This window comes from Odontesthes bonariensis, chromosome 10 (assembly GCF_027942865.1).
Source record: "Odontesthes bonariensis isolate fOdoBon6 chromosome 10, fOdoBon6.hap1, whole genome shotgun sequence".
NCBI lineage: Eukaryota > Metazoa > Chordata > Actinopteri > Atheriniformes > Atherinopsidae > Odontesthes > Odontesthes bonariensis.
This window is the reverse complement of record NC_134515.1, coordinates 22,950,733-22,964,858: the sequence shown is the minus strand read 5'-3', so window position 1 is coordinate 22,964,858 and position 14,126 is coordinate 22,950,733. Positions and strand designations below refer to the sequence as shown.

Here is a 14,126-nt window from a genome sequence, read left to right as displayed (position 1 = left end):
TTCTGCTTTCAAGTGCACGTGTAAGCACTGCAGAAAATCCTTACCTTAAATCCTTAACACGTTCACAATTGGATTGAATGCTACTGTTAAGTTAGCCAGATTCTGTGAAGAAATAAAGTTCAGCTAAAAGTCATTTCCCACACATAGATTACATTAAGGTAGGCCACTCAGCGATTTTCAAGGGCACCCAAATATATCTGGTAACGCATTAACCATATATATATATATATATTTTTTTTTTCTAAAATGATCTAAATTGGAGAAATCTCATTTCACTGTAAAGCTGCACACAACCGGCTGACTCCCACTGAGTCCCACTCTCTTAACTCCCACACGTACGACATCGGCCCTTCCTCTTCACGCAACATACTGAGTCAAAAAAATCATCAAATATTTGGCGGCTTCTTTTGTGTCTTTTCTTAATAAAAAAAAAAAAAAAAAAAAAAAAAAAAAAAAAAAAAAACAACCTACTGAAAAATCTAACAACCTTGTGAGAAAAAACTTTTTTTAACGTGGAAGAGAGTTTTGAGCACGACCGTCTGTGCTGCAGGCACAAAGAAAGACGACACAGTGCTGAAAAGATCAGAATGTAGTGTTAACCAGTCCGACCACGTAGACGTGTTGGGCGACCTGACTGCAGCGTCTTCCAACGAGAGGCAGAGGACAGTAAGCTAACACCCCCCCTCCGCCACCCTCCACACAGACAAACACATAAAAAAAAAATAAAAAACTACACTCAATCAGTAGTGAGTATCCTGTATTCATGAAGAGTACGGAACAGCTCATTTCCATTAATGTTTGCAAGGCCCTTATCTCAGGCCCAATCTCACGGCTTGTCAACAGCATTCAATATAGCAACTTTATTTTTATATATATATAATTATTATTATTTTTTTAAAAGGCATAACTGAGTTCAAACAAGATGTCATCAGTAAAAAGAAATATACATTTGTATGTATTTTCACAGAAAGACAGAGAAAGAGACAAACGCTAAGAGGCCAGGTCGCCCGCATAAACCACACATCCTCCCCAGAGATGGTTTTTGGTGCGGCACGGTTACCACTCAACCACAACACTCAATTTTTAGCTTTTCTTTTCATGTGTAAGCAGGAAGGATTTCAGGAAAGTGCTAGTGCCACATACAGCCAGTGAGACAGGGATTCTTCACATTGCTGCATTATGTAAAGGATCTGTCGGCGAGATTCATAGATGAACATGAGAACTGATATCACAACAACATGTAGCAGCCTAAACTATCATTGGACATGGGGTGGAGACTGAAAACTAACAGCGGGATGAGGGCAGATAATGAGGAGCACACTGAAAGAACACACTATGCACAACTGACCTACACCGAGAACTGAAAAGCCTCCAGCCTGCCTTAGACATTGATGCTTTTGTTTCAGAGGGGTAGACCGGTTAGCGCAAAGCTCATTACTATTAGCGATACAAAATTTCTTAACTCTCGAAGGCTGTTGAGATTTAAGCGAGCAAGATACAGAAAGCTATCTTACTGACGAATCATTTCACTGTAAAACAGTTGGGTGTTTTGCTGATTGAACAAGAAATTCAGGTCAGTCAACAAACACCTTATACCTTAAGCCTTAGCTGAAGAGGAGTGAATCATACACCACACTAGTTCTTGGGTGGTGAATTGGACATCATTCATGTTTAGTGCTTTTTTCCTCAAATGAAAAATAGCATCTAATAAGCATGTAAATCAACGTGTACTGCTGCATTACATTCAGAGAGAGAGAAGCAGCAGTCACACATTTCCCCCTCGGGTTGCTGCAGGTGTTTAGAGAATCATACAGCCTCATGATAACTTTAAACTTTAAACTCCACAGCCAACGTCAACAGCTTAGTCTCCTTAATGGCAGGAGAAACCTCAGGTGATACTCGATAACCTTTCCAAACCAAACAAGACAAGTCTTCAACAACAACAGAGTGGAATGTAGATCCATATCTTGTGCAGTCTAATCATGCCGGAGGCTGTCCCTAACACACACACACAAAAAACGACTCGCAATATTAAAAACACGGACATCATTACAGCATCAGAATCTGTGAGAAGCTGTGAGAAGCTACAGGTGAATTAAAGCAGATCGACCGTTGGAAAAGAAAGTGAAACGCACGCAGAGACAGTTAAGTATGAAGTTACCTGAAAAAGTCCCATAAATCCATCGCCCGCAGTTACATTATTAAAACACACATACACTGAGTCACAATCATCAGCTGGACTTACCAAAGAAGCTGAGTTTAGAGTATTTGTTGGACTTCCAGTCTCAAAACGGCAGAAACAACCACTAACCCTCCACTGATTGATTTATAAACTCGTCTTGTTTACTGAGTAATAAAATAAAATGTAAGAAAAAATACGAGACTTTGAGGGCCTGCAGGGAAGACGCTGTCATTCAAATCGACTAATCGTCTTCTACCAAAATAAATACTTCAAGAGCAAAATACCACATTAGCCTGCATGCAATGAGAGGTTAGAGAGCATATTTTGAACCGGTGCCATGCTGCCAAACACCAGATGAGGCTGAAAATCAACACTGATATAGCGTACATTTAAATAAGGGCTTCGAAACGTTGTGTGTCCTGGGTTTTGCTGCACAATCAGTTATTTCTTGCAAAATAAGCTTCATATTAATGTGCATAAGAACTAAGCACAAACAAGGTCACATGCACGAGCCCACTGAAAAAAAACACAATAAAAACACAGAATGACAACCAACTCAAAGACCTCGGCGAGGGTTGGTGCGCCGTGTGTCTGGGCATGCCGGGCTATTTTGCAGCAACCAAAACAACTGGGTCATATTAGAACAGGCCCCCGTTTCCAAGGCTGCCTGATGCTATTAACAAAGATCCGCTGGTTATTGGATTGAAAAATAATTCCCCTGTCTGACTTCCACTTTCCAAAATCTTCCGTCTCCATCCAGATGGCTTGGGGTTTCACCCATGTCAGAGCTTGGCAATACTTGTTGATTTGTTTTTTTTCTTCTAACTGTAAGGCCGTCCCTGGAAAAATGTTGTAGTTTCCAGGCCCTTCTGTGGCGAGACGGGTAGAGTTACATTGAGCCTGGAAGCATTGATTCTAAATAAAATATATATATATATTATAAAAAAAGATGACGATGCATAGTAGGGTAATAAAGTCCTGGTGGAACAACACAGGTGTTCTGAACAACTAACCTAAAATGATAAAACATCGGCCAGTGCTGGAGAGCACAAGTATATTTGTGTAGTGCAATCATGAAACACCGTTTGTGTCAGTGTTTCATATTGTTGTAGCTATTCACCACTTGGAATTAATCTTGGAATCAATTTAGGAACAAACTTGGGTCTTACCAACAAAAGCTCAATTCACTGACAATATTAAAACCAAATGCGGCAGCTCTTCACTCACGATGTTTGTTGTTGTTTTCAGGGCCTGACGTAGTCCTGACAAACTCCTGGGGATGTCCGTGCTTGGTGCTGCGGCCCCTTGGCAGGCCTGATGAGGACAGCTTCCCAAGCCTGGGGCCACTTGGGATCTCCATGCCTGCAAAAGTAGACGAGGGGGTTCAAACACACGGGAGACGTATATGTCTACAGGCAATGCCCGGATGTTTTCTGCTGCTCATTAATCTGCCTTCATTGTGTGTCAACACATTACTAGCACTCCATTACATCAATAGACTGTGATAATGCTGCCTCCTTGTTCTATAATTCAGTTTCTTCATGTCCGCCATCATGCTGTTGGACTGAAGGTTATCTGAGCGGAGGCACATGCATCATCTGCAGCGATAATGAGGGTGTGACCTTCCTTGTTTCATTTAAAAATCAATACTCTCACTTACACACTAACTTCATGCTCTGCCCATTAGCCAAAAGGTGAGTCAAAGAGAGGGCGTGGAGTAGAAGCAGCGTTCCCTCCTTTCTTTAGATACAAGATCCATCAAAGTCCATGAAGCACTTTTAAAGTCTGTGGTGTCATCAGCCGTACTATGCCTACAGTACATGTCAAAATCGGGCTTTCTGTTCCGAACCTTCATTGCCCATTAGCATGGAACGGTCTAATGAACGGAGGCTGACAATAGCCAATTATGCTAAGTGGTAGTGATTACGATCCAACACGCTTTCTCTTAGCACACGTTTATGTCACTCTTCCAATAAATTACGACAACACACAAAGGCTCGCAGTGGGGGCCAATCAGTGTCCGTCTGCACGTCGTGCATTGACTATGTATTGGCCAATATTGGCTCATCTATCTCAGTGCGAATTTAGTTTGTTTAAGGACTTGTTCAACCTGCCGGAGGATACGAGCTGCTGAAATGTAGGCATAAACACAAACAGGAACTCGCGCTAACACAGGAACTTGCTTTAGAAACCGGTGTTTCTGTGTTCAACTCTTCTGCGAGTATTGATAGTCACCTCTGTACAGCACTATGTATTTCCTGATAAGAAAACTGTTCATCTTGCATCCTTTAGTTTAAAAAGGGGAGTTAAAAAAAAAAAAATTTAAAAGAAAAATCTCAGTTAGCAGTTTCATTGCTAAAACTAGGCAACTAAGTACAGTCAGGAAAAATGTAGCCACCCAAACCTATTAAAAGTAAAAGCCCTCACAGCAGAAGTTTGCTTGTGAGCATTTTTTGTGTATTTGTTTGTTTGTCAATACACTGAAAACAGAGACATGTACTCACATGTGCTCTAAAGGGATGATCAACATAGCTACAGCTGCCAATTTCCTTGTCAGTTGACCAACTGATTAACAGACTGTTCATTAAAGCTGTATTTTATATAAACTCTCGAGTAGCTCAACCTTTAAAATGACATAAATCCCAGAAGTTGTTTTTTATAATATACATTTATAATGTAACTGGTAATTCAAGCAATCAAAGAAGATGTTACGAAATTAAATAAAAAGTGTAGTGCTGCCCTTTGAAATGTAGCAGAGTGAAAGTAGAAAGTGGCATCCCAAGAAACAGCTCAAGCAAAGTACAAGTGCCTCTGACCGTATCCAGGAACAATTGTTTGGTTTTTGCTCTTAGTTACAATCCAACACCGTTTTTCACAGTTGGGATTCTACAATTTCAAGACAGCCCTTAAAACAGATTTAGCTAGACACAATGACACCCGGTGACACCCACACACATCTCACACAATCTGCTGACAAACAAACCTGGAAAAGAGTATTTTACACTGCACGTGGCACGCTGCCATGCTGTGTTTGTCAACTACAACAAGGTTATATTTGCATATTTAAGTGAATACGAAAAAAAAAAAAAAGTGCTCCACTTTCTTCTTCTTCTTCTTCTTCTTGACCGGCCACACCTACCTGAACTGAAGCAGTCACCCAGCACCAGGAGCCGGGTGGCCCCGGGTCACCCACGTGAGGGAGGAAGGGGTCAGGAGACAGGCACCGAAGTGGGCGTATTTCCACCAATGTTATGTTACATGGCAATCACACCTGCTGTGCGTCAAGGACCGGTCTGACTGAGGTTGGGGGGGGGCCTGGATGGAAGCGGACAGTCGTCACCGTTGTCCTGTACTTCCACTCCGCTGGCGGTGACCCGGTGGACGGCCAAAAAAAAAAAAACAACAGAGCAGGGCAGGAGAGCAGAAATCACAATTTTGTCAGTCCATTAAACGAAGTCCAGGATACTTTCACCTTATTTCCAGTTTCCAAATGCCTTGCCCCCCCTCCTTTCCTGTATTAATATGTATACCACGAGGCACTTCTCTTCTCCAACCTCTGTGTTCTCCTTAGACACTCCAGAAATATCAGAAATAGCCAGGAAAGACGGGTAGGTCCCCAACTCCTTGATGAAAAATATTAGAATACGGGATGGTTTATATAGGCAGTGAAGCAAAATGGCGACTTTATTGCGAAGGAGGAGAAAAAAAATCCTTGCGCTGGCTGGAGCGAAAGGGAGGCACAAAAATATGTTTAGTGCAGTAATGTCGACGGCTTCGACACTGTCGGTTAGAGTAAAAGAAAACGAAGCGAAGGAAAAATCAGCAGAAACGCCGAACCTCGGTCGGTTTTGGTTAACTCCTCGGCTCCTTACCTCGAGATTATTTCGGTATTTTATACGGATATTATCTCGGCGGCCGTGTACAGTATTACAGTAATGTGTGTTGGGTCATGCGCGTATCCACTCCACCTTTGACAGTTGCAACTACAGTCTTGAGGCAACTTACAAACTCTCGCGTTATTATTTTCTATTTCGAGCTGAATAATAGTGGGGTTGCTGGCTAATAAAGTCGCGCAACACCGGCTCCGGCTACTCTTCCGACGTAACGTCGCTCCTGCCTGACGAAAAAGGGTCAGGGCTTAAATTCCTAATATCAGCCCTCGCAAAGTATCTACCGCGAGTTCCAGCTAAATGTTTCTGCCCATGTGTCCTTCGTCGTACTGTGTTTGGGCTTTATCAAGTCCGACGAAATGTCTGTAGTCTAGTCTATGCAGACAACTCTACTTGTCATAGGCCAGTGCTGTTGTCACATTCTCCAGAAAACCCCTGGAATACCCAGTGTGCCAAAAAAAAAAAAAATGACTGGACATACTTAGCTGAAGGCAAAAAAACATGTTCTTGTTTTCCACATGGAAAACCGAGCTCAAGCAGTAAGGATCACATCCACCTTTTCCTGAAATAACAATAGACTCCCAAAATTCAAGGTCAACATTCGTGCACAAGCTATTAATCCTGTTGATGTTAATGGAGGCTAACAGCACATCGCCCCACATTCAGTGCAATATTGGGTCTGTAATTGTTGTAGCCGCAAGCTACTTCCAGGCTATGTGCACTTGCTGGCATTTTGCCCGTTTAACACGGCTAATAATAAATGTTTCACATATGGTGTGGGCCTACATCTTTTTCACATCACAGCCCACTTAATGAATCATTCATGGCATCATTGCCACCTCACTCAGTTTTAGTAAAACAACAGAGGGACTCTCTTAGTCTTTGATTGGTGCCAGTCACCATGGCCTGATATTTCCTATTAGTGGAAATGATCTAAAACCATGATGTAATTTATGTATGACAACAGTTTTAAGCGTTGCCAGTAGAGGGCAGTGTAGCTCTATATATTATCTTTTTTTTTCACCAAAAGGAAATAAGGTTCACTGTCACTGTAACATCATGCCACTTAAGCGATGCTTACATTGCGCATTAAGAGGTTCATCATACCACTCGTGAAATTAATGAATTACCTCATAAAGACATGAAAAAATAAAACACTAATAAAACTGATGGATCAAAATTTTACATCAACTTTTTTGACATAGTCCCAAAAAGTCATTTTTCATTGACTCCTGTGCTATGCTTATGTATATAAACACATGCAATGACACTGATCCAGCTGTCATAACTGCATTAGACCATATAAAACGTTAATGCTTTCGTTGTTGTTGTTGTTGCAGCAACAGCTGACAAAAGCTTACAAACACGTTGTGTACAGGCAAGGTTTGCCTGGTTTATGCATCTTCCACAAGGGGGCAGTGCAGTTCTATGATTTCATAGAGCATCCCCAGTCGTATTCAATACAGAGGCCCCTGAAGCATCTGTCACGTCCAAATGTGTGGTTTGTTTTGCTCTGGCTGAGTGGTGTGGTAGTACAAATACATTTGGGATATCTCTGATGAGTTCATTAAGACTTGAGGGCAGTCACAGCTGGTTCATGACAGACTGGTCCAGTAGAGGGGAGGCCTGGGTTGACTATCAGCTGAGTGACAGCTGCCATTCTCCAACACAGTATGTCAAGGTGATCTGAGTTAAATCTGGCTCCTGCCTTCTTTTTGTGTGTTTTGGTAAGGCAGCTGATAGATACTTTACACAGGGCACTGTTTGACCCATGATTAATCCTTAAGACTATGGTAGTGATTCATGTTTCTCCTCCTTCCCTGCTGAGTGAGCAATATGTTACTTAACGGTTTTCAAAACTGGACGAGTGGAGTTGTCTGCTTACTTGAAAGCTCAGAGGAGCCCATCCAGCAGTTCATGGTATTGTCTCTTGACCTTTCCTATCAAAATTCAGAGAGCACACACCCTTTTTTAACTGCTTACATGCTTCATGTATGTTATGTATATAGAGATTCTTGATATTAACATTTGTCTGCTAGCCAAAACCATCACAGTCTTCAGCTGTTTATGTCATCAAAGCAACTTCACTAGCTTTTTTTCAACTGGCTTTTAAAGGACCGCCTGACGGTAGTTGATGAGAGACGACGATGTGTGTTTCTCATTCAATTTAAGTGCTGTGTGAGGATGGAGATACAGCTGATCAGAGTCATCAGAGTCACAAGCACATAAAGATAAATAAGCTTAATGAAGACTCCCATTATTGGAGTATTTTGGGGAATAGTCACGAAAGCTTTCTCAAAAGAAATTGCCCATTTCCAAATGCCACACAAAGGGGGGAAATAGATACTTAATAGTAAACAGTCCCCAATTAACTTCAGTGTCCAACCATCTGCTCCACAGATTTATTCTCTGTCAAGGTTGAGAAGGTCACTGTTCACTGAATCTGTTTATCATACATGTGGCCTGATTTCAACAGGTGAGATGCTTCATGTCTCTCAGTAATTGGATCCCAGAGACTGTGTGTGTGTGTGTTAAGAGTGTCAGAGAGAGACAAAGTCTGTGTCTACTTAGGCAACACTGATTTGCATTCCATAAGTTAAAGTCGTGACTTGGGACCCCGAATGACAGCGACAGATAGATGGAAGTTTGAGGGGTAGTGTGAAACCAATATGCAATAACCGCTGTATGAATGAACCGTCTGTATTTGGCTTTAGATTAGAAGTGTTTCTCTCAGAAATCCATTTTCAAACTTGCTTATGAACCGAAGGCAGAAAGTGAGAGTGAGAGAGAAGAGCAAGTACCTGCAGCATGGGAGGGGAGCAACCTTTCTTGGTTGTGATAGAATTCTGGAGATTATGGATTTGAGGTGAGGACCCCTGAGGTTAATCGCTGTTGTGGCATTTTAAACAAACCATTGGGTTTCACAGTTTGTTCATGTAATAAAGACGCTGAAGGACTCCTGTAGATAGAGCGCTGGTAAAACGCACAGACTAATATTATCACTACAATTATACATCTGTCCATAAAAATACAGTGTATGTATTCTTCAAGAAAAAACACAATTTTTCCATGTCTCATGCACACATTGAGTGCACATTTAAGGATGCCTGTTTTTTTGTTCAGAATACTTATGCAAATAAGTTTGTTTCACCATAATATTTCATAATATGTTGATTTACGTAGGTCTAATTGCACTTTACACAGAAAGTAAAGGGATTCAATCAACTTGTTGGGCAGGGGGAAGGACGAGAAAGAGACACAAACACAAACAGTAGTGGCATTTACTGTACTTACATGGAAAGTAAAGACAGCAGAATGAGGATGGGTGCTTAGTGCATCATGGGTGGTCCCCCAGCAGCTTTGACCCAAAGCAGCATATCTAAAAGGATGGCTCAGCCTTACCCATGCCACCCCTAACCATATGTTTTATCCAAAAGAACATTTTCTGCCTCCTAAATCCAAGCAGGGAGCTGCTTCCACAAGAGAGGAGCTTGATGGCTGAAGGCTTCACCTCCCGTTTACTTTGGGAAACTCTAGGAACCACAAGTAAACCTGCAGTCTGAGACTGAACTGCTCTATTGGGAAAAGATGCAACTCCATTCAGTGAGCTGCACATTTTAAGACGTGACTGTGTTCCTTTATTGTATTTCTGCTCACATGCTTTGGTTGTTTTGGCGTCATGTTTTCACATTTCACAAGTATAAAAACCCCTGACTTTTTTTCTGGTCCCTGGCATCCAGTCACATTAAGTGATGGGAGCACTGCCGACTAGAACACTCAAGTTTTGACAAACCTTTTGAAAAACTGCTTTAGCGAGAGGCAGTTTGTGTTCATATAAGTAAGTATGCAATTTCTTGTTCTAATATGAATAAAAGGTCAACTTTTGTTTGTTTTTGGAGAGTTTTTCCTTCTAATTTTGTCTTCTTTGCTAATTCATACTTATTTCTCAGTCAGAGTTCTTATTTCTCGAGTTTCAGGGTCTGCAACCCCGACACCCCCAAAAAACAGCACTGATTCTCAATTAGTTTATTCCAAAAAGACAGCTTTCGTTATACTCCATACATACATATGCCCTTGTATCTGTAAAGCAGACAGATATCATATAGCTTTGCTTGTTTGCATGTCAATCACTTCATCAATCATCAGTCAATGTAAACCAAAAGCGTAGACATTTACAGTACATCAGGTGATCTAAAATTAACACAGCGTGTTTTCTCCCTTTTAACAGTCGGTTACTCACATTACCCAAACACGCCTTATCAAGAGACAGATGGAGGGACGTTAGATGGGGAGGTTTTGTTTGTTGGAAGTGTTTAATACTTTATTATTGATGTGGCGCAACATCATCATCATACAAAGCTGTCTGCTGCTGCTTTGAGTCCCACCCAAGGTTGAGGGCTGCAGTCCCTTTCAGAGACCTGCATTTGGGTAGCTGTCATAGTTGGCTATTTTGATTTCTGAGCATCTGAAATTTCAGTGTCACATCAGGGACAGAAACAGGACATAATTCCACAGAGGCTTGTCCTTTCTTCTTGTATCTCTGTGTGACAGATGACATAAAGTACACAGTTGCACATACAAAGTAGTTTCCTTTACAGACACTCCAAACTTGGAAAAAATGATTTCCATACAAACCAGATATTTCTTTGTCATCTTTATTTATCATCATATGAATTATTGCTTTATCAAGCATAAAAAGTCAGTCATTGACTCTGTTGGCCCCCCTTGATCCATTTCATTCTTAAACGACTACAGTACTGCTACAGTATACACAGATTTAAGTGTATTTTACTCTACCACACTCATACTGTATATATATATAGATATATATATATATCTATATAGATATATGTGTAATTTCTCACTGACATACTGCAGAAAAGTTACAATACAAAAGATTTATTGTGGGAATGACATTCAGCTTAAACAGTTAAATTCATATTTTTTATGCTTTGAATCCAATGTCCAAATAGTAACACTGCATGTAAATCTGTGCTTGTACCATAATTCAAGGAATTATGAGTAAATTTCCTGAACATACTCAAGTTTTTGCTAAAGCTGCCCATTCAGTCGCATTCCTAATGAGGCAGGAAACCAAAAGGAGATTTGCAATGATCGAGCCAGCGCCAGGTCTAAATCATCACTAGGAAAGTGAATCTTTCATTGCATCATTATGTTACAGTGGATATCCCTGCCCTGAACAGAGCTTTGTCTCAGTCTAAGTGTCTGTAAACCAGATTGGCTGTGTTGAATGAGAATCCTCCAGACCAGTTGGCATGTGGCCTACAGGCTCATCCTTTCCCCTTTCTCTGGTCGATTCTCTGTTCACATATCCGAGGACAGCAACTCTTCCGTGGCTCCTAGAGACGTATTGTGACAAGGGACGAGGGGAAGGGCTGCCAAACAGATCCAGGGATGAGCTAAGAGAAATTTCCAAAGGAGGCTGCAGAGAAGGGAGAGAAGAGAGGCAGTGCATAATTAGGATTCACATGGACGCAGAAAGCAGAGGTTAAAGAGCAGGAATCGATTGTTCCCACATCGTGAACTTTATAACCCTGACTAATAGTCAGAAATAAATTTCTCACGACTCGTATGACTGTTTATGTACCATAAACTCCTGTGTGCTAAGCCTCTAATGCAAGATCCTCTCCAAAGCCACAATCCCACAGTCAAAGAGCAACACATTCCTCAGGAACCAAAAAGTTCAACTGAAAAATCAGAAGGATTAAAGGCAAAAGACAATGACTGTGATTAATGAGGCGTATAATATGAAAATCTTAAGAATTCCTCAGAATAATGGTTTATACACATATATAATATATATGTGTACAAACCATTATGTACACATAATGTACATTATATAACATATATATATATATATATATATATATATATATATATATATATATATATCTTTTTTGAGACACCAGATGCAATCAAGTGGTCTCAAGTGTCAGTGGGAAAGCAGACTTTCCTCTCCCAGTCTGCTGGTATTTTAGCACTAAGCCCTTCTCTCCTGAAAGCCAAGGAAGATGGACCACCTGTTACTAGACACAGACAGATGCAGCTTGGCACTGAAGTGAACCTGAACTGGGAGGCAACAGAGGACCTGAATGGAGAGCCATGTGACTAGATGCTTGCACAGAAAAAAAAGTAGAGCTGCCCCTCTGATAGAAATTTGTTTAAATGAGCTCCTATGTAGTTGTCAAAGCCTAGGTGCAGCAGAGGAGGAGAGGCGTGCGAAGAAAGGGGGATAAACAGCAAGAAGGCAGTATTTGTTCTGAGCAATGACACATTCCTCCTTCTTCTTTGTCTAATATGTTCGGAGTTTCATTCATATTATAATTCAGATCTATAGTTCAGCTGGCAGGCACCACATGGAGCTCTTGAGTAAAGCTCTGCAAGGATGGGCAACATCACAGAAGTGATTCAGAACTAGGTTACCAACACGGTCTCCCATAGCAACTGCAGCGCTACCGACAACATGCCTTTTTTATGGTGGAACAGGGTCAGGTGTTCTATGGAGGTTGTTTGCAACATCATCAGCTTTTCGTAATTAGTGAAGATTTTGACACATTGCAGATGGCTTAACAAAAAAGGCACAGACTGACTTTGATGAAAATTTTATCTGCTGTCGAGGAAGGAGGCACCGACAGTTTACTATTCAGGTAAACAAACAACCAGTGGCTAAGCAGAAGAAGGATGGCAGATCTTACACTTGGCTCTGATATGAATACTCAATGCCAAAGATTACCAGATGTTACAATCCCTGCATGCTTCTCACTACCCTCAAAAAGCTGTGGCTCCAGGCTATGGGAGACATCAGCCTCACCTTTCACTGACTGACTGAAATAAACATCACAGCCCTCTAAAAGCAATAAAAACACAAAGTCTGGGGTCTGAAAATTCAAATGCAACAATCATGCACAAAAAAAGACAGGGTTATGTACAGGAGGAGATAAACAAGAGACTCCTCGAGTGTTAGAGTCTATACAGCATCCAGTCATTGGCATTCAGTTTTGATTCTTTGATGTAAACTCAACCCTCTCACAAATATAAGCAACTGTGTCTCTATCTTCTGAGTTTTTAAAACTTTTTCGAAAGGTAACTGCTGTATAAGGTTTGTTTTTTGGTTTAGTTAAAGTGCAAAGTTCCAAAACTTTGTCAGTGACAGGGCAATCTAATATCAAACTCCTCGTGGAAGACAAATCACATATTTTCACCATCACTGTTGGAATACAATTTATCCGACCAGAACACAACATATCCATGGTTACCAAAGTGAAGGATGAAAAAGAAGATGGGTGCTTCATACTTTATAGTTTACCATCTGTTTACTTTTTTTTCTTTGCCTAAATGTTAATCTTCATTCATTTTTTTTTTTTTTAAACACAGCACAACATGAAAATAATATTTCCAATTTGTATTGGTTTCATTAGTCTTCAGATGTGGAGAAACCCCTGTGAGAGTCAGAAGTGAAAAATGAGTGCTAATGTAAGCCTTCTATTGATCACATTTGTGTCCAAGTAAAACATTCAGAGAGAGTTTCTGGTAAGTTTGTTGATCTTCAATAAGTTTTATGAAATATAGACATCTTCAACATTTAGAACTGTAGAAACTTAAGAACAGAAGTGTCATGCTGATTAGTGTGGTGGTAGTTCTGTGTCTAGAAAGGACCGTAGGTCCAGTCTAAGAGACGCATTGCTTTGATTCCATGAGAGAAGTGGATGAGTCAAAGTCAAGGAGAAAACCTGAGGATTTAAATGACAGCACAGGAAAAAGGAGCAACAGTGCCCCCCTCAACATTTGCTCTTGAAATCTTTCATATCTTTTATTGCCCGCACCAAAATTTAAATGGAATATGCGCCCATGGGCTGCAATAACCTTTTTATAGTTCTCAAACTACTGGAGGCTTTTCCCCCTCTTTTTTAGTCTCTGCACAGGAACATCAGACAATTTTAGCAAATAGAACTCCTCTTTTATTTATTTCTTTTGGCTCATACTTTTGAGGAGGAGCTTTCCCAGCACGAGGGAAAGCTTCTGTGGCATAATTT

General features: G+C 40.8%; 2 protein-coding genes across 3 annotated transcripts in view; both read right to left on the bottom strand.

Moving 5' to 3' along the window:
* znf512b (zinc finger protein 512B) overlaps positions 1–6,449 on the bottom strand; it is a 34,315-nt gene extending 27,866 nt beyond the window's left edge. Inside the window, exons 1-2 of one of the 2 annotated variants that reach the window (XM_075474672.1) lie at positions 5,322–6,449; positions 3,410–3,544 (exon numbers count right to left, since the gene is read on the bottom strand). In XM_075474672.1, the coding sequence (XP_075330787.1) occupies positions 3,410–3,542 (133 nt within the window). In that variant the 5' untranslated portion in view covers positions 3,543–3,544; positions 5,322–6,449. Of the gene's footprint in view, positions 1–3,409; positions 3,545–3,842; positions 3,871–5,321 lie in introns of those variants that run through there. The other variant, XM_075474671.1, reaches the window with a different exon arrangement.
* A 3,683-nt stretch (positions 6,450–10,132) lies between these two features.
* Positions 10,133–14,126, bottom strand: part of LOC142390310 (sterile alpha motif domain-containing protein 10-like) — a 58,816-nt gene continuing 54,822 nt past the window's right edge. Inside the window, exon 5 of the mRNA XM_075475704.1 lies at positions 10,133–11,515. Coding sequence (XP_075331819.1) covers positions 11,493–11,515 — 23 coding nt within the window. The 3' untranslated portion in view covers positions 10,133–11,492. The remainder of the gene's footprint in view (positions 11,516–14,126) is intronic.